General features: G+C 43.6%; 2 protein-coding genes across 3 annotated transcripts in view; one reads left to right on the forward strand and one right to left on the reverse strand.

Annotated features, from left to right (window-relative positions):
- Nucleotides 1-24,585, reverse strand: LOC135209250 (COMM domain-containing protein 8-like). 2 transcript variants are annotated; one of them, XM_064241957.1, is made up of 5 exons: nucleotides 24,428-24,585; nucleotides 21,643-21,781; nucleotides 21,355-21,507; nucleotides 1,378-1,527; nucleotides 1-594 (listed from the first exon to the last, which is right to left on the reverse strand). In XM_064241957.1, the coding sequence occupies exons 2-5, from the start codon at nucleotides 21,697-21,699 to the stop codon at nucleotides 403-405; spliced, it is 552 nt and encodes a 183-aa protein (XP_064098027.1). In that variant the 5' UTR covers nucleotides 21,700-21,781; nucleotides 24,428-24,585; the 3' UTR covers nucleotides 1-402. The 2 variants fall into 2 exon arrangements, with proteins under 2 accessions (XP_064098027.1, XP_064098028.1); XM_064241958.1 differs by lacking the exon at nucleotides 24,428-24,585 and adding an exon at nucleotides 24,265-24,283.
- Nucleotides 1-24,693, forward strand: part of LOC135209251 (origin recognition complex subunit 4-like) — a 402,188-nt gene that overhangs the window by 300,961 nt on the left and 76,534 nt on the right. The window lies entirely within an intron of this gene.

The following is a 24,693-nucleotide window of genomic DNA, read 5'->3' on the forward strand; positions in this document are numbered from 1 at the left end:
CTGGATACTAAATCTTCTCTTTATTTACTTAATCAGTACATTAAAATATGCATAAAATATATAAATAGTATTTCAGGTATGAAAATTCTTTGGCACTAAACATCTGATGAAAGGCTGAAATGCCATTTTTGTTAATTTTAGATTTAATTTCATATAAAATCTACACTTACACTTTCTCTGCAATAATATTAGAAGTAAAAATTCCAAATAATTACCAGATTTAATTTCACATAGAATGCACAGACATAGTCTCCATAATCATTACAAATTTTATTTCCAAATGATACTAGATTTCACAGATTATAATCAAATTTAAATAGTTTTTTTGTATAAAAATCAAAAATAACTCTTTTAGGGCAATAACTTAAATAATTAAAAATAAAACCAATCATTACAAAAACATTATCTAGTTTGAAAATGTACCAGAGTTTGTTGAGCTTCCTTTAGTTTCTCCAGCAGCTTATCAACCTGTGATGCTGACATCTCTATACTTATGTTTCTAACATCCTTTTCCAGTCTTGTTGTGGATGTGGCAAGGTGAAATGTTACTAGGCTTTCATTTAGATCCAAGACTTTGTCACTTGCTACAGCCAGCTGCAAATGTCAAAAAATACCACAACATTAAATTGTAAAATATATCAACATATGGTAAGAAAACACAAAAGAAGTATTTCCTACCTTTCTGTATTATTAAAAGTACAATATCCAAAACCGAATACAAAAGTGCTCTTATTTTCAAATTGTAACTTGGTCACTGTCTTTTCTCTGGCCTTTCTAAAACATAAAGTTGTCATATGCACTTCCAAAGCCTCTAGTATGGTAGAAGTCAGAATGCATTGCCAGACTGTCTTTAAGTCTAGATGTAAGAAAGCCTGTGATGTGCGTGTTTTGAAGCAACAGGAGCAGACATGACTGCTGTGACTACCTCCTGTGGCTGTAGGGAGAGGCAATGGAGCCTTAAACTGAATAAGAGCTTGCTTGATTAAGAGATGAAAGGCTTTAGTTAAAAAGATCAGAACAAAATTGGCACTAATTCGTCCAACATAAAGTTGGACAACACCCATACATACCCAGCTGTGATACCTAGTTGAACTTACAATATCAGTGCTCTTCAAATGCCTGTACAATGAAGTACAAGAAGTAGGATTGGCACTTCTCTGTTAAGAAGGCTGTGCTTTGAGCTATCTCGGCTGGATTTTAAAGGCACTTAATTCATGAGAATCACTAATTTAAAAAAATGAGAATAGAGTTCACCCATTACCAAAATAATAATTACGTATACAGTCTACTCATTGTTTGCCAAAAGACCTTCAGTGAACAACCAAAGAAATAATTAACCCATCCAGGTAAACTGTGTACACTTCTGTATAAACTAACCTTTACATTCCAGTCAAAATCTCGGAGATGTAACAAGTCTTTAATAGATTCACTAACAAGAGATTTTTTAATTTCAGCCCTTCTTGACTCAGCAGCATCATATATTTCTTCTGCCGTTTCTTTTGATAACTGATGAAGTAAGAGTACAGTCTGAAACAAAGATAAAATCACAAAACTTAGATTCTGATACCTATCTACCAATGAAACCTTAATCACTATGTCACACCTTACAGTGACACAAAATATGCAACTTTTAACATTCCAGCTAAAATATCATAACCTCATTTTGCAAGTGTGCACCTTCTAGCAATAATAAGCGTCTAAATTACAATACTACAAAAGTCCTGAAAAAATAATATTCAAGATAAATTATACATCACACCTGGGTTAGATGTCTTTTCAGTATGTAGACCCCCACATTTGCGGGGGATGGGTACAAGGCCCTGACAAATAGCTAAATTCCACGAATACTTAAAAACCCCTCTAAAAATACTTAGGACTGCCTATTTTGATAGTTAAAACAAGCAAAAAAAGCTCTAGAAATGCTTATCCCTAAGTGTTTAGATAGTTTTATCACAAAAAGTGCATTTAGCCATGAAAAAGATATGAAAATACAGTATTTTTGTGAATATTTCTGTGAAAAATACAGCAACTAGGCACATTTTCCACGAACATTGGGTATATGTGGTCCATAGAAAAATCTGCGAATTGTGTCTGCGAATAGCGGGGATCGATTGTACTTAACTACCTCTTCACACTATGTACAATTATTTGTTTATTTTCATTACACAAAAGTTTGCACACACAATACTTCTTGTCATTAGTTAACACCTACATTTAATTAAATTACTGATATAACGGACCGCAGTCCTATATCGTACTTCCAGATATATCGGTGCAAAATCAATTTGAGGGTTTTCACCACTGGATTGAACTGTTTCTTTATTAATTTACATTGCTTTCAAAATGATATTGTTATGATACAATAAAGTTTCATACATACTTACCTGGCAGATATATACGATTGAAGACCCACCCAGCCTTCCCGCAGGAGACAGGTGGAAGAGAGAATCTGATTAGAAAACGGGAATGGTTCCTAGTCCTGCCACCCAGAGCAGGGCGGTAGATCACCTGACCTACCTGTAGCGAGTGCCGCGAAATTTGAATTTCTGTCGGGGACGACGGAGTCGACAGCTATGTATATATCTGCCAGGTAAGTATGTATGAAACTTTATTGTATCATAACAATATCATTTTCATACATTCAACTTACCTGTCAGATATATACATAGCTGATTGACACCCTTTGGTGGAGGGCAAGAGACAGCTAACTACTGACTAGACAGGTAAACAACATATGTTGTAGGTATTTATAGACCTTGGTTCCTACCTTATCAGGTGGAAGACTTCGTGGCTACTGCCCAGGAGTCTGCTTCACCTCAAGAGCCTTAGCGAGATAGTGATCTGTGGCCAAGAGTTCTTGTGGGTCGGTCGATGGGGTTTCATCCGCTTACTCGGCAGAGCCTAACTGGCATTTGTCAATGGGTGCTAATCCGCTTATATGACAACACGCCTTCTTTAAGGAGCACACAACCGATCCCGATCACCCGATCCTAACACCCGTGTTAGTTCTAAGATTGCCAAGAGTCATCCCCGAACTCTTAGCAAACAACCAAAAACTCGATAATCACACATACATAAGTACAAAAAAATTTTTGTACCCCTCTAAAAGTCAGTTGCCACTCGATCTCCTAGTGAAGAGAAGTGAAGGTCGCCTGTGCGACATCTGACACTTCCATGCACAGGAAATTCAAGAACACATCCGACAAGAGGGCCATTACCCAGAACCGTCTGTGCTGACACAAACGGACCTAGAGAATAACATTTCTCATACGTAACGCGCACATCCTTTAAGTAATGAGATGCAAACACTGAGTTGCATCTCCAATAAGTTGCATCCAAAATATTTTTAAGCGACATATTTCTTTGGAACGCAATAGACGTCGCGATTGCCCTTACTTCATGAGCTCTTACTCTTAATAGACTAAAAGAGTCATCTGGGCAGTTCTTATGAGCCTCGGTAATGACACTTCTAACAAAGAAGGCTAAGGCGTTCTTAGACATTGGTCTTTTGGGGTCCTTTACTGAGCACCATAGACTGTGTTGCGAACCCCCCAACTGCTTCTTTCTGTCCAGATAGAATTTAAGTGCTCTAACTGGGCAAAGGGATCTTTCTGCTTCTCTGCCTACCAGACTAGTAAGTCCTTTTACCTCGAAGCTCCTGGGCCAGGGATTCGAAGGATTCTCATTCTTAGCAAGAAAGAGAGTCTGGAATGAACAAATCGCAGAGTCTCCCTTGAAGCCAACTCGTGACTCAAGGGCGTGCAACTCGCTGACTCTTTTTGCCGTAGCGAGAGACAGCAGAAATAAACACTTTCTAATGATATCTCGAAAGGAAGCCGTGTGTGGTGGTTCGAACTTTTCGGAGGACAGAAATTTCAGGACCACATCCAAGTTCCAGCTTGGAACTCTGGGTTCTACTGACTTTGATGTTTCAAAGGAACGAATGAGATCGTGTAAATCCTTATCATTTGTCAAATCTAATCCTCTGTTTCTGAATACTGATGAAAGCATGCTCCTGTACCCCTTAATAGTCGGTACAGAGATGGGATTTTTCCCTCAGGAAAAGAAGGAAATCCGCAATTTCGGTCACAGAGGTATTGGAAGAGGACAGCTTCTTCAACCTGCACCAACTTCTGAAAACTTCCCACTTCAATTGGTACACTCACCTAGTAGATGAGCCAGTCATCCAGGTATAGGGAGACGTTTATCCTTTTCATATGTAGGTGTCTTGACACATTTTTCATCAAGTCTGTGAAGACTTGGGGAGCCGTGGACAGGCCGAAACACAGGGCCCTGAACTGATAGATCCTTCCCTCGAAAATGAAACGAAGGTACTTCCTCGACGAATGGTGAATCGGGATGTGGAAATATGCGTCTTGAAGGTCTAGGAACGCCATCCAATCTCCTTGACGGAGTGCTGCAAGGACTGAAGCAGACGTTTCCATGCTGAACTTCTGTTGTTCTACGAATCTGTTCAGCGCACTTACATCCAGTAATGGTCTCCATCCCCCCGAAGCTTTCGCTACAAGAAACAAGCGATTGTAAAACCCCGGGGAGCTGTGATCCAGTACCAGTTCTATTGCTCTTTTGTCCCACATCTGCTCCACCATTTGACGAAGAGTATCCATCAGAACAGGGTCCCTGTATTTGGCGGACAGTTCCCTTGGTGATGTTGTCAAGGGAGGGCTGTCCTTGAATGGGATATAATAACCCTTCTTGATGATCGACATCGACCAAGGATCGGATCCTATGTCTTCCCAGGCTCCCGCAAAGAAAAGTAACCTGGCTCCTACAGGTGTCTGGAGGATAGTTTTCTCATTTTCCCTTCTTAAAGGGACGGAAGGAAGACCTTCCCCTTCTCTCTGTTGTCTTCCTTCTGGCGAAAGATCTAGCCGGAGGGCCTCCTCGAAAGGGCTGCTGCTGAGCTGGACGAGCCCCTTTCTTTTCCTCACTGGCCACTGGTCTATTCTTCCTTGAAGACTGCCTAAGGAGATCTTGAGTGGCCTTCTCAGTTAGTGAATGAGCAATGTCTCTCACCAACTGAGAAGGGAATAAATGTTCTGAAAGAGGCGCAAACAACAAAGCGGACCTCTGTGAAGGAGAGACAGCCTTAGTATTCCCGCACCAAAGAGGGAGCAGACTTCCTCCGATCCATCTTGAACAGCCTTATCAATACATGTGAGGATACTATGTAAGGCTTCGGGGTTTAGTTGTTCCTTTTCCTGGGACTTCTTAGCCAGAACCCCAAGGGACCAATCCAGGAAGTTAAATACTTCTAAAGTGTGGAAAAGTCCCTTGAGGAGGTGGTCCATCTCCGAAAGACCCCATGTTGCTCTGGCCGAATTTAAGGCGTGTCTCCTTGAGGAGTCTACAAGACTCGAGAAGTCTGACTCGGCTGAAACGGGCAGAGACAATCCCATATTCTCCCCCGTCTCATACCATATGCCTCTTCTACCCGTTAGTTTAGCAGGAGGCATACAAAAAACTGTCCTTCCTAACTCCTTTTTTGTCTTGATCCAGGAGTCAAGAGATTGTAGGGCCCTCTTCATGGATATGGCTGGCTTCATTTTCAGTAAGGAGGGAGACTTGTGTGCTTTCGTACTTGAAAAGAGAGAGCGTGGAGAAGGAGGAGCAGCTGGAGTCAACGAATCTCCATACTCTTCTAAAAGGAGAGAAGAAAGAACTTTATAATTTGAAAGTCCTTCTTTATTAGTAATCTCGTCCTCCGAGACGTCCTCTAAGTTAATAGGCTCGGAAGGAGAAGGCTCCCTTCTTTTGTCTGTCTCCTCCCTTGATCTCTTCCTTTCCGAAGAAGAAGCACTTCTAATAGGAGAGGGACTAAGAGTTACTCTCTCTCTACGCCTAACCTTAGGAGAGTCATGGATAATTTTAGTTTGATGACTGGAGGACTCCTGGCGGTTGTCAGGCTCTTCATGTAGAGAATGCGCCTGGCGCTTAGCAGGAGTATCTCGCTCAGAATACTCCTGGCGCCTGGGAGGAATATCATGTTCGGAATACTCCTGGCGCCTGGCAGGCGCAACGCGCTGCGAATACTCCTGGCGCTTGGTAGGCGCATCACGCTCCGAATACTCCTGGCGCCTGGGAGGAGTATTAAGCTCAGAATACTCCTGGCGCCTGGGAGGAGTATCGAGATCGGAATACTCCTGGCGCCTGGCAGGCGTATCGCGTTCCGAATAGTCCTGGCCCTTGGAAGGCGCATCTAGTTCCGAATACTCCTGGAGCTTGGCAGGCGCATTGCGCTTAGCAGGCGCTTCACTCCTATCAGGAGCTTCCTCTTCTCCAGCTGGATCTCGGCGCTTGGTTGGAGTTCTAGGTCTTGAACGATGTACAGGAAACTCAGGCTCTTTGCGCCTACTTGGCGCCTGGCTCCTAGCTGGCGCCAGGCGCTTGGCAGGAGTTACTTCCTTTTCCACTTCTCGCCTGTCTAACGCTCCGCTCCCCCCAGAGATGGCCGCCTGTGCGAAAACTCCCCTGGAAGGCTCGTTGCGCCTGACAGGAGATCGGTATTTGGATCTTTTAATCGGAAGCCTATCATCCTTCTTACGAGTAGGCTCCTTGGAAAGCACTCCTACCAAAGACGCTAATTGCTCCTGCATATTTAGCAAAATTTTCCTGGTCGACGACTCGTTCGAATCAGGAGAGGGAGATCTGGAAGGCGCTCGAGGATCTCTTACAGTCCAAGGATCTAACTCCTTCCTAGCCTTCTTTATTACCGAAGGCGCATCTTCTTCAGAGAAGCGCTCGGGGCTAGAATTGAGTTCAGCTTCTTTCCAATTCCTCTTCAGCGGACGGGAAAGCTTCGACTCCTTCCATCCTCTTCTCGGAGAAGGCGAACTAGAAGACGAAAAGCACTCTCGTAGGACGTTTTTCCTATAGCGGTCCCTGGCAGTCTGAGATGTAACAGATTCTGCCGAAGGGACGCCTGATCGTTGGGGATTCTCCACAACCTCCGTAAGGCTTTCGACTTTCCTTCTCCTCTGGGCCAGGGAGCTTGGAAGCGGTCTAGACCTGGGAGCGTCGCAGAGACGACCAGACGCCCCCTCCACCACACTGGGGACACTAAAATCACTTGAAAAACCACATTCACTTTTCTTACCTTCCAATATGATATTGTTATAATACAATAAAGTTTCATACATACTTACCTGGCAGATATATACGATTAGGGCCCACCCAGCCTCCCCGCAAGGAGACAGGTGGAAGAGAAAATATATGAGTAGAAAACGGGAATGGTTCCTAGTCCTGCCACCCAGGGCAGGCCGGTAGATCACCTGACCTACCTGTAGCGAGTGGCGCGAAATTTGAATTTCTGTCGAGGACGACGGAGTCTTAGCTATGTATATATCTGCCAGGTAAGTATGTATGAAACTTTATTGTATTATAACAATATCATTTTCATACAATCAACTTACCTGTCAGATATATACATAGCTGATTGGCACCCTTCGGTGGAGGGTAAGAGACAGCTACTACTAGAATAGACAGGTAAACAACATCTGTTGTAGGTATAAAATAAAAACCTTGGTTCCTACCTGATAGGTGGTAGACTTCGTGGGTGTTTTCCCCGTAGTCTGCATCACCTCAAGAAACTTTAGCGAGATATGTGATCTATGGCCAAGAATTCTTGTGGGTCTGCCGAAGGGGTCTTATCCACTTACTCGGCAGAGCCTGAAAGGACTTTGTCAATGGGTGCTGATCCGCTTACATGACAACACACCTTATTAAGGAGCATACAACCAATCCCGACCACCTGATCCTAACCACCATGTTAGTATTTAAAAATTGCTCAGAGTTATCCCCAACTCTTCGCAACAACCGTAACTCAACCACAAAGCACAAGTACACAATAATTTTCAAAAAAAATTTTTATCTAATATCAGATATCACAAGAGTTCCTTACTAAACTGAAGTGACTGGCCGCTTGTGCGACAACTGCACTTGTTCAGCAGAAAGTCTAGAACATATCTATTAGACTAAAGTAGTAAAAAAAAAAACTTAACGGATTGTGTGTAAGCTCCTGTACCCAGGATTGTGCCCGCAGACACAAAGGACCTAATGAAAAACATTTTTCATAGGTCACACGCACGTCCTTCAAATAGTGAGCCGCAAACACAGAATTACATCTCCAATATGTCGCTTCCAAGATATTCTTCAGCGACATATTTCTCTGAAAAGAGAGAGACGTAGCCACTGCTCTCACTTCATGAGCTCTTACTCTCAGAAGTTTTAAAGAATCGTCCGTGCAAGCCTTATGAGCGTCCATAATTACGTTCCTGACAAAAAAGGCTAATGCATTCTTAGACATAGGTCTTGATGGATCCTTCACTGCGCACCACAGTCCTTGTCTAGAACCTCCCAACTGTTCCTTCTTCTTTAAGTAAAACTTTAAAGCCCTTACCGGGCAAAGAGACCTCTCCGGTTCCCTGCCGACGAGACCCGATAATCCTTTTATTTCGAAGTTTCTCGGCCAGGGGTTCGAAGGATTTTCATTCTTCGCTAAGAATAATTCCTTGAAGGAACAGATGGCTGAATCTACCTTGAACCCGACTTTGTCACTAAGGGCGTGCAGTTCGCTAACCCTTTTAGCCGTCGCCAGTGACAAAAGGAATAAACATTTTCTTGTTATATCACGAAACGAGGCCAAATGTAGGGGTTCAAATCTCTCTGAAGTCAAGAACTTCAGTACTACGTCTAGATTCCAGTTAGGGGGAGAAGTCATTCTAGACTTCTTGGTCTCAAATGACCTAATCAGATCATGCAGATCCTTATTGTTTCCCAAATCTAGGCCTCTATTCCTAAAGACGGCCGATAGCATACTCCTATAGCCCTTTATTGTGGCTACGGAGAGGTGCGACTCTTCCCTCAGAAATAACAGAAAGTCAGCTATTTCTGCTACAGAGGTACTGGAGGAGGACAACTTCTTTGACTTACACCACCTTCTAAAAACTTCCCACTTGGATTGATAAACCCGGATAGTGGAAGTTCTCCGGGCTCTAGCGATCGAGCTTGCTGCTTTACTAGAAAAGCCTCTCGCTCTGACAAGTCTTTCGATAGTCGAAAGGCAGTCAGAGCGAGAGCGGGGAGGTTTTGATGAAACCTCTCGAAGTGGTGGTTGTCTGAGAAGATCCCTCCTTTGTGGAAGGGATCTGGGGAAGTCTACTATCCACTCCAGTACCTCTGGAAACCATTCTTGAGCTGGCCAAAAGGGGGCTATCAGGGTCATTCTTGTCCCCTTTGAAGTCACAAACTTCCTGAGTACTTGCCCCAGAATCTTGAATGGGGGAAATGCGTAAACGTCTACCTGAGACCAATCTAGTAGGAAGGCGTCTACTGCTAGAGCTCTGGGATCTTCTACTACTGAACAGAAGACTTCCAGTCTCCTCGAGAGGAACGTGGCAAAGAGGTCGACATGAGGAGTTCCCCAAAGGGACCAGAGCTTGAGGCAAACTTCTGAGTGGAGGGTCCACTCGGTATGAAGGACCTGGTTCCTCCTGCTCAGCCTGTCCGCTCGTACGTTCTTTACTCCCTGAACGAACCTCGTCAAGAGAGAGATGTTCCTCTGGGATGTCCACAACAGAAGTTCTCTCGTGAGTTCGTAAAGGGCATACGAGTGAGTACCTCCTTGCTTCCGAATGTATGCCAGAGCGGTTGTATTGTCCGCATTTACTTGAACTATTTTGTTGCAAACTAACGGTTCGAAGCTCTTTAGAGCTAGGTGTACAGCTAGCAGTTCTTTGCAGTTTATGTGCCAGGACACTTGAAGAGCATTCCAAGTTCCTGACACTTCTCTCTTTCCCAACGTTGCTCCCCAACCTTTTTCCGACGCGTCGGAAAACAATACAAGGTTTGGGCTCTGTATTTCCAGGGAAGTACCTTTGTTTTCCCTCAGTGGGAGTAACCACCATTCTAGATGACGTTTTATCAGATCTGGAATGGGAAAAAAGTCCGAGAGTAGTCCTGTCTTCATGTTCCAAGAACTTCTGAGGAAGAACTGAAGAGGACGGAGATGAAGTCTTCCTAGGTGAAAGAACTGTTCGAGCGAGGAAAGGGTCCCTAACAGCTCAACCATTCCCTCGCCGAAGTCCGTTCCTTCCTTAGGAAGAGACGAGATTTTTCTAAACCTCTCGCTAGTCTCTCTTGAGAAGGAAATACTCGAAAACCCCGAGAATCCATCCGAATCCCAGATAGACAAGTTCTGGCTGGGGATCAGTTGGGACTTCTCGAGGTTCACGAGTAATCCTAAAGTCTTTATCAGGTTTAGTGTCACATTCAGGTCCTCCAAACACTGTTCCTCTGACTTTGCTCTGATAAGCCAGTCGTCTAGATAAAGAGATATACTGATTCCCTTCAGATGAAGCCATCTCGCCACATTTTTCAAAAGGTTCGTGAAAACCTGAGGTGCAGTCGACAGGCCGAAGCACAAGGCTCTGAATTGGAAGATCCTTCCCCCCGTCATGAAACGGAGGTACTTCTTCGACGAAGGATGGATCGGGACGTGAAAATATGCGTCCTGGAGATCCAGAGACACCATCCAATCCCCTTGGCGAAGAGCCGCCAGGACTGAAGCAGAGGTTTCCATGGAGAACTTCTGTTTTTGAACAAACTTGTTCAGAGCGCTGACGTCCAGAACTGGTCTCCATCCCCCCGAGGCTTTCGCAACCAAGAAAAGACGATTGTAAAACCCCGGGGAGCTTTGATCCAGCACAAGTTCTATAGCTCTCTTGTCCCACATCTGATCCACCATTTGTTGAAGAGTATCTTTCAACACAGGGTCCTTGTAATTGGCGGACAATTCCCTTGGAGTTGACGTCAGGGGAGGATTGTCCAGGAAAGGAATGAGATATCCCTTTTGAAGAACCGACATCGACCAAGGATCTGCGTCGATGCGAGTCCAGGCTTCCGCAAATCCCCGGAGCCTGGCACCTACTGGTGTTTGGAGGAGCGCCACTTCACTTTCCCCTTTTAAAGGGGCGGAACGAGGCTCGACCTCTCTTCTCGGTCGTTTCCTTTTAGCGGTAACTCTAGTTGGAGGGCCGCCTCGAAAGGGCCGAACAGGAGTAGACGTCCCTTTCTTTTCTCCCATCATTACTGGTCTCTTCTTCCTGGACGATTGCAGGAGAAGATCTTGAGTCGCTTTTTCCGTCAGCGATCGTGAAATATCCTTCACCAACTGTGACGGGAACAGAAAATCAGACCTAGGGGCGAATAACAAAGCTGCTCTTTGTGAGTGTGATACTGCTTTCGTCAAGAAAGCGCTAAACACAGATCTCTTCTTCAAGAGACCTGCTCCAAACAAGGAAGAAACTTCCCCTGAGCCGTCTTGCACCGCCTTGTCAATACATGACAGAATTGCTAGGAGTACCTCCGGTTCCAGCCCTTCAGGGGCATGAGCCTTCTTGGACATCACCCCAAGGGACCAATCTAGGAAGTTAAAGACTTCTAGAATGTGAAAAAGTCCCTTGAGGAGATGATCCAACTCAGAAAGGCCCCAAGTAATCTTAGCTGTGTGAAGGCTATGTCTCCTGGATGCGTCTACCAGACTGGAAAAATCAGCTTCAGCTGAAGCAGGGAGAGTGAGACCCATATTCTCCCCAGTCTGGTACCAAATCCCTCTCTTGCCGGTCAGTCTAGGGGGAGGCATGCAAAAAACTGTCCTTACTAGCTCCTTTTTAGTAAGCATCCAGTTATCCAGCGATTGCAGCGCTCTCTTCATAGAAATCGTCGGTCTCATCTTCACGAAAGCCGACGATTTCGGAGTCTTCGAGCATGAAAACAGAGAACGAGGCGAAGGAGGAGCGGCAGGTATCAATGCGTCTCCGTATTCCTGGAGAAGGAGAGCTGTCAAGACTTTGTAGTTCGACAGTCTTTCCTTACTGTGAGACTCGTCCTCTGATTCCTCTTCCATAATCGGATCAGTAGGAGAGACCACTTCTCGTTCCGGGTCTTCTTGTCCAACAATTCTCTCTACTGGGGACACACTCCTAATAGGAGAGGGGCTAAGAGAGTGTAAAGAGCTCCTATGCTTGACTGGCTCTTCGTACTTGGCTGGCGCCTCGCGCCTGGCTGGCGCCTCGCGCCTGGCTGGCGCCTCGCGCTTGGCTGGCGTCTCGCGCCTGGCTGACTCCTCGCGCTTGGCTGGCGCCTCGCGCCTGGCAAGATCCTCGCGCTTGGCTGGCGTCTCGCGCCCGACTGACTCTTCGCGCTTGGCTGGCGCCTCGCGCCTGACTGGTGCCTCGCGCCTCTGAAAAGTCTCGCGCCTGACTGACACCTCGTGCCTTGTTGAAGACTCGCGTCTTCCTGAAGTCCCTCCTTGCGTGACCGATGTTCTTCTTGAGCCTCACGCTTGGATGAATACTCCCGCCTGTTTGTTACTCCGCGCTCGGCTGAAGCTACTGATCTGGCAGACGTATCCCATCTGGGAGAATCCTCTCGTCTGTAAAGCGTTTCTCGCTTGTCTGACTCTCTCTTAGAGGACGCTTCTCGTCTGTAGGACGCCTCGCGCTTGGCTGTTGCTACGCGCTTGTCTGGCGGATCCAGATCTTCCCACGAGTCTCTATCTGAGACCTCAAAAGACTCACGTCTCACAGGAGCCTCACTCCTGGTGGGAGAAGGAAGACGAGTCTTCTTGACCGGCAGTCTGACGTCTTTCTTACGAGGAGGATCCTTCGAAAGGACTCCTACTAGGGCGGAAAGCTGTTCCTGTACCGCCAAAATGATCCTTTTGGACGCTTCTCCTGCGTCTTCTTGAACGGGAGAGGAAGACCTCGAAGGAGTGTTGGCCCTATCATGGGACGGCGAAACCCTCTTCGCCTTCTTGATAGAAGGAGGTTCTTCTTCCGAAAAGCGTTCTGGGCTTGAATCCAAACCAGGATCTCTCCAGTGCCTTTTCAGGGGCCTGGACAAGTCTGAATCCTTCCACCCCTCGTTTAGGGAGAGGGAGAAGCGGACGAAGAGAAGCACTCTCTGAGGACGCTTTTCCGATAGCGGTCCTGAGCAGGCTGTCTATACACAGCACCTGCTGAAGGGACGCCTGACCGGGGGGAGTTCTCCACAACCTCCGTACGGCTTTCGACTTTCCTTCTCCTCTGGGCTTGGGAGCTTGGAAGAGGTCTAGGCCTGGGAGCGTCGCAGAGACGGTCAGACGCCCCCTCCACAACACTGGGGACACTCACATCACTAAAGTCACTTTCACCATCCTTACCTTTTATGGCAGCCATTTCGGATTTCATCCTGTGAAGCGTAGCCTTCAGTTCAGCAATTTCCGAAGCTGAATCTGAATGTACGGCTAGTGAGGGTCCTGATACAGAATCATAATTAAGAGAAGAGTTAGAATTATCCAAAGGCTCAATAGACCTTGTACAACTACCCGCCATCTTAGATGCAGCCCTTCTGACTCTATCCCTTTCTAACTTCTTCAAGTAAGAAGTTAGAGTCTTCCATTCCTCAACATTCAACCTTTCACACTCATGACAGGTGTTAGAAATGGAACAATCAAAACCCCTACATTTGCGACATACAGTGTGAGGATCAACCGAAGCTTTCGGTATCCTCACCTTGCAGCCTACATTCACACACATTCTCACGCAAACACTTGAATCAGACATTCTGAAGAAAAATTCAAAAAGCAAGTCCAAATCCAGTCCACAGTAGCGAATGCCAAAACAACGATCCAGGTACGTCACCAAAAGTCCACAAAAAGATGATCAATTGCTTAGAAAAGCGAATTCCAGTCAAGAGGAGGCAGCAACGATGTTGATACCACCGGCGACAGAAAATATATGAGTAGAAAACGGGAATGGTTCCTAGTCCTGCCACCCAGGGCAGGCCGGTAGATCACCTGACCTACCTGTAGCGAGTGGCGCGAAATTTGAATTTCTGTCGAGGACGACGGAGTCTTAGCTATGTATATATCTGACAGGTAAGTTGATTGTATGAAAGCTGCCATTTTTTCCTGCATTTTCTGAAGGGAAGCTCTGAGTTCCGCAATTTCCGAAGCAGAATCAGAGGGGTTAGCAACCTGTGAACGGGCTGAAACAGAATGCGAATAATTATCAGAAGAAGAAGCTACAGAACTAGATAGAAGTTCACGAGATTTCCTGCGGCTTTTGTAAACCGCCTTCCTTTCTCTATTCTCTATCTTTCTCTAACTTCTTCAAGTAAGAAGTTAGATTCTTCCATTCTTGCGCACTCAGTCTCTCGCACTCGTTACACGTGTTCTCAATCGAACACTCAACCATTCTACATCCACTGCATGTAGTGTGAGGATCTACCGAAGCTTTCGGAATCCTCACCTTACACCCCTCATTCACACACACTCTGAAACTAACACTAGAGTCAGACATATTCAAGAAAATCCAAAGCCAAGTCCAAAAAACAGTCCACGATAGCGAATGCCAAACAACGATCCAAGTACGTAACCAAAAATCAGTCGAAAGATGATCAAAAAGCGTTGAAAAAAGAATTACAGTCAGGAGGTAGTAATAACAATGTTGACACTACCGGCGACAGAGAGAATCTGATTAGAAAACGGGAATGGTTCCTAGTCCTGCCACCCAAAGCAGGGCGGTAGATCACCTGACCTACCTGTAGCGAGTGCCGCGAAATTTGAATTTCTGTCCGGGACGACGGAGTCGATAGCTATGTATATATCTGACAGGTAAGTTGAATGTATGAAATTTAAAAATTATGCTAAAGCTCTTACTGTCCTGCATTTTATATATTACATAATACATAATAAGGCTTTTATCTTACTTTACAGTAACTGTTTGTTTTTACATAAATAAGACCCTTTATAGCAAAAATGAAAACAGAATGACTTCAATATACTGTGCTACTGCTTCACAATCCCTTATCAGAAATCCTGGGGGCAAGCTGTGTTTCGTTTTTTTTAATTTTCAGATATTGGATATGGAAGGGTGCTAATAAATACACAAGTATAATTTATTTCCAACAATAATATTCCATAAAAATGATATTGTTATGATACAATAAAGTTTTATGCATACTTACCTGGCAGGTATATATATAGCTGTATTTTCTGAAGTCCGACAGAATTTAAAAAACTTCCGACACACGCAGTGGTCGGCCAGGTGGTTAGTACCCATTCCCGCCGCTGGGAGGCGGGTATCAGGAACCATTCCCATTTTCTATTCATAATTTTTATTTCCACTGTCCCCTGAGGGGAGGTGGGTGGGTACTTGAATATATATATATCTGCCAGTTAAGTATGAACAAACTTTATTGTATCATAACAATATCATTTTGCTCATGAACTTACCTGTCAGATATATATATATAGTTGAACCCCACCGTTGGAGGTGGGAAGGGACAGAATAGAAGGATTTTGGGACACAAATGCATGCAGATGATTTACATCTTGGTTCCACCTGTTAGCATAGCCGACTTCGTGATTACTGTCACCCAAGTCTGCTTCTGCTTTACTAGAGTTGCCAGCGAGGTAGAGACCTATGAAGCTGGTGCACTCCAGATGATCTGTCAACGGGGGCGTGACCACAATGTGACTAGACCATATTGACCATACCATGAGGGCTAAGAAGTAAAATAAATATATATATATAATTATATATATCACCACCTGACCAACCTAGCCAAAGTTAATGTGTGTTAACTAAGGCTTCAGAGTTAAGAAGTCGCCATTGTCAGCGACTCCACAACTAAATTAAGAGCTCTTCCTAACCATTTTCTACAGGATAGGATGAGTAGTACTTCTTGCCCCCAAGATTGTGTCTGCAGACACGTATGGCCCTAGCGAGCAGCAGATCTCATATGCCATCTTCACATCTCGCAGGGAGTGTGAAGTGAACCCAGAGTTGCTTCGCTAAAACATGGTACTCAGGATGTTGCTGAGTGCCATGCTCTGTTGAAATGCTTCCGAGGCCGCGCCCTCACCTCGTGAGCATTCAGATAAAAAGCTTTCAAATCTTTGTGCAAACACAATGAAGGAGCATTTTTGAAAGAACTCCTTAACCCTAAACCAGGGTGTACTTCGATATGGGCAAGTCTGGTCTTTTTCGGAACACTGCAGATTGCCCGACTGACTTCGACTTTCTTGATTTTAAGTAGATAAAACTTGAGAGACCTGACAGGGCACAGGACTCTCTCTGGCTCCTGCCCACTAACTTGTGCCATCCTTGCTTCCAAGATCCTGGCCCAAGGACAAAAGGGTTTCCATTCTTAGGCCATAACGAAAGGCTTAGAGAGCACACCTCCTTGTGTTTTCTAAAGCCAAAACTTGTGACGATGGCTTAAAATCTCACTAACCCTCTTTGTCGTATCTAGGGTGGTTAGAAGAAGGCCTTCCTGATCACATACAAGAAGTTAACAGGCAGGAGAGGTTCGAATGCTTTGACATCACGAACTTCAGACTACGTCTAAGTTCCATATTGAAAGCTTCGATCCGGAAATGCACAGTCTGTACTAAAGTCAGGTGAACGACCAGTTGACCAGTCAGACGAATCAAGGACAGCAAGGCTGTACCCTGAAGACCAAAAGGCACTATTCTTAGCTGAAGGATGAGTGTCTGGACTGCCTGGGCGATTCAATCTAAGCAAACCTTGGGGGTGTATCAACGCAACCCAACGTCGTCCGCAATCGACTTCGTCAATAAGAAACTCAGGGCTACTATATGTCGCCTGATCTCGCACGAGTGTCTGACTCCGAGAAAACAGGCGAGGCAAAAAGTAGATGGTGAGCTAGAATCGAGATTCCACAGACCTCAATGATCGTGAAGGTCTTTTTTGTTTGACAGATGCAAATCTGTCAAACAACATTCTCTGTTGTCTGTTCGCACTGGCAGAATTTTCAAAACTCTCGGCAACCGCTAGACCACTGGTAGTTCAGGTGATCTCCCCCACGTTCCCGTGGCGCTGGTACTTGGAACTATTCCCGTTTTCCTCAGATTTCTCTGAACCCTGTCTCCTGAGGGGAGGAGGGTGGGAATTTAATTATATATACCTGCCAGGTAAGTATGCATAAAACTTTATTGTATCATAACAATATCATTTTTATGCATGACACTTACCTGGCAGGTATATATATAGCTGATTGACACATTTGGAGGTGGGTCACAGACAGCAACATCGTCATAATTCAAAAATTAACTAATTTTTAAAATTATTTATTAAGTTCCTTACCTGCTAAGGTAGCTGACTTCGTAGGTCCTGCCTCTTAGCCTGCTAAACCTTAGTAGCTCTCAACTAGGATGTGACCTGTTTGTTGAGAAAGCTAATAACAAGGGTCTGACAACTGGACGTGACCAATTTGTTGACAGGAAACCCTAGCCCTCTCTTACCAGGGGCATTCATGCTAGGATAAGTTAGACCACCTGAACCACACACAAAGCTAACGTAACACATTACACTTCACATACTGAAGAGGAAATAACCCTCTCAGACAACCATAAAAAGAACATCACTTAATTAAAATACCTAGCATGTTAGTAATCTATCGTTGCTGCCGTCGATCGAGACGATTCGTACGGACTTTTGCAATCCTGTAACGAACCTCTAGATGATCGTTCCATTCTACGCCTGTTGTTATAATAGGCTCTTTCTCGTAAACTCGAGCAGGGACCGAGAGAAGATACTTCTTAAGATATGAGAGAGCTGTGGAATATCAGAGTTGATGTGGACCACTGGTTCCAAAAACTCTGTTTCGAGGACTGGAGGGACGACCGAATTGCATTTACTTCTTTCAGATTAAGATCCAGGACATCTGAAACACTATCCAGATGTCGGCCCACCTCCTTCTATCATGACGCACTGAGAGATGTTCAGAATAATTCCTAGATCTTGAATAATATTTCAGTTTCCCGGTAGTAAAAAACTGTGGTCTGAATTGCAGTCTATTCGGGGAAACAAACTTCTTTAGGAAGGAAATGGTCCCCAGCAAGCTCATCCATTCCTTCCCCGAGTATGCTTACTTCCCTATAAGGCTGCGCTTTGCCTAAGCAGGAGAGCATATAAAAGTGCAATGTTGCGGTAGACTCGTAGTTCTATACCGTGCGGTAACGAGCACCGAAAGGATTAAGAGATAACTCTGTTGAACATAGTAAGGCAAAACTAATGCAACGTTTATTCATTCACGTAAGAAATCCCCTCAATCTTAGGCTAAAGTCCGTGACTGTAGGACAGAGATACAGTTAGTCAGTCAATCCCGCAGGAGAGACGTAACCGCCAGCACAGAGATACGGTTAGTCAGTCAACCCCGCAGGAGAGAGAGACGTAACCTACAGCGCATGACAGCGCACGATCTGTTACTGGCTCGGTTGGAACTTGGACAGTCAGACACAGCAGCAGCCAGCAGCTTACGAACGTCGTCTCTTAACTTTATGTCTGGGTTGCCAGCTACCCTATTCTACGAAGAAATAGGTCCGTTATTTTTTGAACAAAAAGAGACTCTCAAGCTGGTATATTTAAGCGAAACAGAAAACGCTAAATATTTAGATGCGTTTGTGTCGTCAGAACACTACCATACAACGGTAAAAGATAAATCGGAAACTCCTGGAAGGCTGCAGAGAGTGACGATTAAATGTCCTTAAAATAGTAGCCAATAGCCCTCTCGGTTGCCATCCGAAGAGGTAACTACAGCAAGCGTGTATGACTTGAACCAACCAGTAGTAAAATAACGCAAGGCAAAAAAAAAAAAAAAAAAAAAAAAAATCACAAAGTTTGTTCATACTTACCTGGCAGACATATATATAGCTGAATTCGGAAATACAGCTACATACATATCTGACAGGCAAGTTTCATGAACAAAACTTAGAGAATCGAAGCAGACAGCTCAAGCTTCTTAAGATACTGGACATAAGCGTTCATTGACGACTTTGACGTAGTCTACCAGTCTATTTCTTGTACGAGTCTGCGAATGAGGAAGGAGAGCTCTTCCGAACCTTGTCCTTATTCGCTTACGCAATATCAAGTTAATGAGATGTTTGTCAATGAGAACTAACCCATTAACGGTACAGAGAGATATTTTGTCAATGAGGGGAGACCCACTTACTTGACAAAACGATAGTATATTGTCAATGGGGGAAAGTCACTGAATTGACAAAACGTAATCCAGGAAGTCGAGCCTTTTATTTTTCGATTCCCGTCTCAAACAAGGAAGGGACAAGAATCCTGTTAAGAGACTGGGCTTACGGTAGGTAGAACGACGATGCTCAATCGGCATGGAAGTCTCGACTAGAAACTAACAAAATCTATCATCTGAAAAACCCTTTCAGATGGTCTAAAAAGCTTTAAATTTATTGGCAGTATGGCAAAGGAAGTCCTGTCTTGCGCTTTCCTGAAGAGCGTCCTTTTGATGAGTGCCTTTGCAAGAATCCTACTGAACGTTGCCGAAAATCCTGACGTTCAGGACGTCGAGCCTTTACATAACCCGTAACTGTCTTATCTCAAAGTCTTGCCTGAGGTAGAGAAAACGAGATCTTCCCTTGAGCTTTCCTTAACTCCATCCACCTTTGCGAAAAGCAATATAATATTGACAGAGACCTCTTGAATTCACGAAACCCGAGGTCTTGCTGGGTTTCGAAGACGAAGTTCTGTTCACTTTCTTGAGGCTCAAATCTTAAACAAGAGCTTGAAGAGTTCAACAGAAACATTCTGGTGCGCGCTCAGCGTCCACTGGCGAGGACGCTCGGCGTCCTGGTGCGCGCTCGGCGTCCACTGGCGAGGACGCTCGGCTTGTGGTGCTGCGCTCGGCGGCCACTGGCGAGGACGCTCGGCATCCACTGGTGAGTGCGTCCATCCGAGCGTCCTGTTCAAGCCGATCGTCCAAATAAGCGTGCAGAAAAGCGTCACGCTCCTGACAGGCGTCAAAACAAGCGAGAGAAACTGCCTTCTTTTTCCTATTTCTTGGTGGAAAGAAGTACACGTGATCAGGTAACTTTCGCCTTTTTACTTCTCACTGAAACACATAACGAGGGAGAAGAGACGTGAAGCGTCCTCTTCTATAAAGCTTCTTAGAGGGCGCGAGTCCTTCCGAGAGCTCCAACCCTTGTGCGGGGAGGACGCCTCGGAGGACGAGAAGCAATCCTTCAGGATTCGTGCATGTGCACGCACTTTGGCAGTCTGGGGATTTTCATCAGAAACTGCCGAAGGCACGCCAGATCGGTGGGGTTCCCTGTAACCCTCCTTCGGCTTTCGACATGCCCTCTCCCTTGGTTCTGGGAGTTCGACAGAGGTCTAGACCTAGAGGCGTTATAAGGCCAATCTGACGCACCCTCCACTACACAAGGGGCACTGTCACTGCACTTAGCCACTTCACTATTGCTCTCTAAAGCAACCACTTTCGATTCTAAGTTACGAATCGAAATAGTATAAGAGAAAGGGCAATAACCTCTACAGACACTGTTTTAGGGCCCGAAGGCAACCTTACAGGGTTAGGCGTAACAAAAACAGAAGTAGAACTCTTCACAACAATGAAGGAGAGCGATCACCTCTCGCAGACATAGTCATAACCCGTAGGCCATACTACAGCGTTAGGCAAAATAAAATCTACCGGAAGGTTAGCAGTATCACTACCCTGACTTTCGTAATTGATTAATTGCGTACATACTAAACAAACTTTTTCCTTACGGAATTAGACACGTTTACTGATTAATTGCGTACATACGAATCATACTTTTTCCTTACGGAAATAGACATGATTACTGATTAATTGCGCCCCCCAAGTGCGGAACTACCGAAGCTTTCGGTAGCCACACCCTATCTTTGCAGACAACACCCTCTGAAACTAGCCTAACTAGATTCAGATATCTTATGCAAAAATGAATCAAATTCAAATCAATTTAAGATAGCGTATGCCTAGCCACAAATCCAAGTAAATAAATTAAAAGACAATTAGGATACTTAGCGGCAAATGAAGTTTCCAAAATCCTAAGCCGGAGGTACTGAAAACAGGTGTTTTCAGTACCGGCGACAGAAAATTTATGAATAGAAAATGGGAATGGTTCCTGATACCCGCCTCCCAGCGGCGGGAATGGGTACTAACCACCTGGCCGACCACTGCGTGTGTCGGAAGTTTTTTAAATTCTGTCGGACTTCAGAAAATACAGCTATATATATACCTGCCAGGTAAGTGTCATGCATAAAACTATAAAATACGCAGCATCAAAATGAACCCTATAGTCATGTAGAACTGGTTCTGAGCATTGCTGTAAAAACTCATGTATATGTATGATAGTATGCTTTCACATTCAGAATACAATGCAAACACATCGTCAGATAGCTGTAAGTTGAATAACTCTTACAAATGGCCTTTCATTCACATTATGTTTTGTCTTACCCTAATGCAAAGAATGATATTACTTACCTGCTCTTTAGATAATTTTTGTAGTGCAATCTTCGTGGCTAAATCCTTTACATTTTGGGTTGCTATCCAAAATTTGTCCAGAGGGCACTGGGAATAATCATTGTGTGATACAGGCACGCCTCCACATAAGTTGTCTATTGTGTGATGAACAAACTGTTCAAAAGAAATACAGTACATTTTGTAATAATTAAATATGTCTTTAAAAAAATGTACTATAGAAGGGTGCTAAAATGGATTTGATACATATACGCAATCAAGTATGCAAGCCTTGAAATTTGTTCACAGTACCTTTAAAACATTGGAATTTGGTATAGCAGCCAGTGAAGCAAAGTTATCAGTATTCATGGTCCTTCATCAGTGTTCTGACCAAATAGAATCAAACCAGGATGCTATGCTCTTGCCCAGATGCTCAGAAAATGATGGTAAGCTGTAAAACAATAAATAAATGTTAAAAAAAAATTAAATTTTTATAATAAAATAAAATTTTATATATACATCCAAGTAATTACATAGCTATAAGTTTCTAGTATCAACAGCTAAAATTAGAAATTCGCGGTGGCGATTCTTTTGTTTTGGTGTAGGTAACTAGTCCCACCCACTTTCAGGAAGAAGAGGAACAATTGAGCCAAGAGCTTCATTTTGTTTCCACTGGCTTACAATGAGGTTGTGAGCAGCAGCTGGTTTTTGGTGAAGTATTTTGTTTTAGGTCGTTTTTCAGCTCTTTGCTCAGTTGTTCCTCTTCTTCCCTGAAAGTGGCTGGGACCTGTTACTTACACCAAAACAAAAGAATTGCTACGGTGAATTTCAAATTTTAGTTGCCGATACTAGAAACTGTTAGCTATGTAATTATTTGGTAAGTTACTTATAAAATTTAATTTTTAATATATGGAGGTAGTATGTGAAAATCCTCCTCAGAAAATAATTGAGCCATATATCTATAACAGCTAGAAACAGTAAAGGGGAACCTCATCCTTTCACTTTTCAAGATGAAGGAGGTTAAGTGGACTGAGGTTGACTTACATCCTCAGCAAGGTAAGGAAATAAAATCCCCAGTCTGACAGAGCACTGCAGTGATCAGGCAGGACACTACATCTTGCATGATATGTAAAGTGGGACTTGGGATTAAGATGCAGTTCCTAATCATGCAAGACTACATTTTCTAGAGATCAGGTTGAGATATAAATGTATAATCTTTTAAGTGGTATTTCAACTCTCTTCGGGAGATTTTCTTAAGCCAAGTACTAACAGACTATGATAACCATAAACATATATCTTTTCCCCACTGCTTCTCTTGTGCTGAAGGGGCCTGGATGACACCAGCATGTGCAAGCTCAAGTGATGTACCTCTCAAGCCTGTATGAAATAAGTACAAAGACTTTCCATTATGAATATGTACTGAAAACATACAGACCATTCACTCTGAATACCCTTGAGCAGTACTAAATCATTGACGAAAGACTGTCCACTAGCAGACTTGTCCAAACAGTGATTCACAATTTTGACTAACATCAATTACTATTCCATACCACATCAAGAAGCTGCAGTTTCCTAATGTTCTTCCCTACTTTATCGTGGTTTAATTTATAAATATCCCATCTCAGTTTGTGCTAGTTCTGCACTGCTATTTTTTTCATCTAACCAGTCTGAGCAACTTTCTTCTATACCACTTCCATAGGAAACTTAATTAATATTTTATGGTCTCATACAGGAATTATAACCTGAGCTTGGTGATGTGAGTTGATGTACTTGACATCTCATTTGTGGTCAAGTTGGGGGACCACATTTCTACTTTTTCTTTGTTAGGATATTCAATAACGTATACCCCAAAATTTACACAGGTAGCAGCTTCTTAGGCTATGTTCATATACAAACTCAAAACTAATTATGGGAGCATATGCCACAAAAAATAAATATCAATTAACCAAAAAATTGGTACTTCATTTCCTATTCATAACTTCCCATTTATCAAAGACAGAAGTAAAATAGCTGTTATGGGTGCTTTTTGTTTTCTTATTCTTAATAATTATGTACAACCATCTTAAACCAATTTTAGCATCATAAATGCAAATGCTTAATTACCATGTTGGTTTTCAACTCCTGGTTTTCAACAACTGATGTATTAGGTATTTCAGTATGGCAATGGTTGCCTTGGTTAAGAAATGCTGATAAAACTTCCACTACCTATATATTAATTTCATATGCCAGATCAGCATTAAAATAACTTTATCCATCTGGATGTGCCAGTGCTCTATAAAATTAATTATTTACCAGGATTCAGATGAGATGAACCTTCCAACCTTAAAGTAGGGAACAGTACTGCTAAAAGGGAAGACAGTGGATGCCATCTTACTAACTGGGATCTAGTGTGGAAGATTAGGTTGGGGTGTCTTTCTGAATTTGAGTTGTGATTTAGGTGGCACTCTAGGTCAAGTTAGGATGGTGGGGGGAATTCCATGCCCAAGTAAGGACCTGATGCTCAAGGTTAGGCCGTTTCCCATACAACTTAGGTTAGGATGTAGCTTATTAATTGTCCTTGTGGTACTATTTCTTTAATCATGATTGCTACTGATTATGGACACGAACTATATATTTTTCTGAATTCCTAATCTAACTTAGGGTCCTCCTAACCGTAGGATAGATTTCTAAGGTATATTACAGGTTAATTACAGTCAACCGATAAAAACTAACGGAAAATTCTTAATAGCCTAAGCAACAAAATTACTGTGGGAAACTGCAATTTCCAAAGGAAAACCCGACGTGCCACTATTGCTTAAATTAACCTCATGGTAGTACAACCTACCTAGTAGTATACACCTAGACTTGGCTGAGTGTTAAAATACGTATCAAATTAAGTACTTTAGGATAAGACTACTAAGTCAAAAGCTAAATCTCTTAATAGGGGTTATCTACCTTATCAGTACTAGGAGATAGGTAGGTATAGGCTAGGTAGTAACGCCCACCGCAATTCAAAGTGGTACTGCAGAATTTTCCTTCAAATCAGTAGGTACTGCTATAGGTCTTATGAACACTTGAATATTCAACCTACTCAGATATTCTTAAAAACTTGACTTACATTCGAGAATTTTCTTAGGCGTCCTTCGCTGTTCTCTGCATTAAAATCTTATTTGACATATCAGCTGACAGTTGATCTAGTAGGCATTTACTTAAAGCAGTAAAACGAGCAGTAGTCAATACCGGCTAGCTGGGTGTATTGCTTTGCAACAGCTCCTCTTAAAGATTTTTTTTTCCTGGTTGGGAGAGAAAATATCTTTTTCTGTTACTTGCATTGTCGTACCACATTCAGTTAAACAGCTTTTTCTTCTTTTATGCAGCTCATTT

This window comes from Macrobrachium nipponense, chromosome 37 (assembly GCF_015104395.2).
Source record: "Macrobrachium nipponense isolate FS-2020 chromosome 37, ASM1510439v2, whole genome shotgun sequence".
NCBI classification, from domain to species: domain Eukaryota; kingdom Metazoa; phylum Arthropoda; class Malacostraca; order Decapoda; family Palaemonidae; genus Macrobrachium; species Macrobrachium nipponense.

What these genes read in the sequence shown, in the direction of transcription:
- LOC135209250 (XM_064241957.1), bottom strand. Translation starts at nt 21,699, where the DNA reads ATGAATACTGATAACTTTGCTTCACTGGCTGCTATACCAAATTCCAAT. An exon ending in CAAATTCCAATGTTTTAAAG is followed by an intron (nt 21,508 to 21,642) that starts GTACTGTGAACA and finishes TCTTTTGAACAG; the next exon opens with TTTGTTCATCACACAATAGA. An exon ending in ATTTTGACTGGAATGTAAAG is followed by an intron (nt 595 to 1,377) that starts GTTAGTTTATAC and finishes TGACATTTGCAG; the next exon opens with CTGGCTGTAGCAAGTGACAA.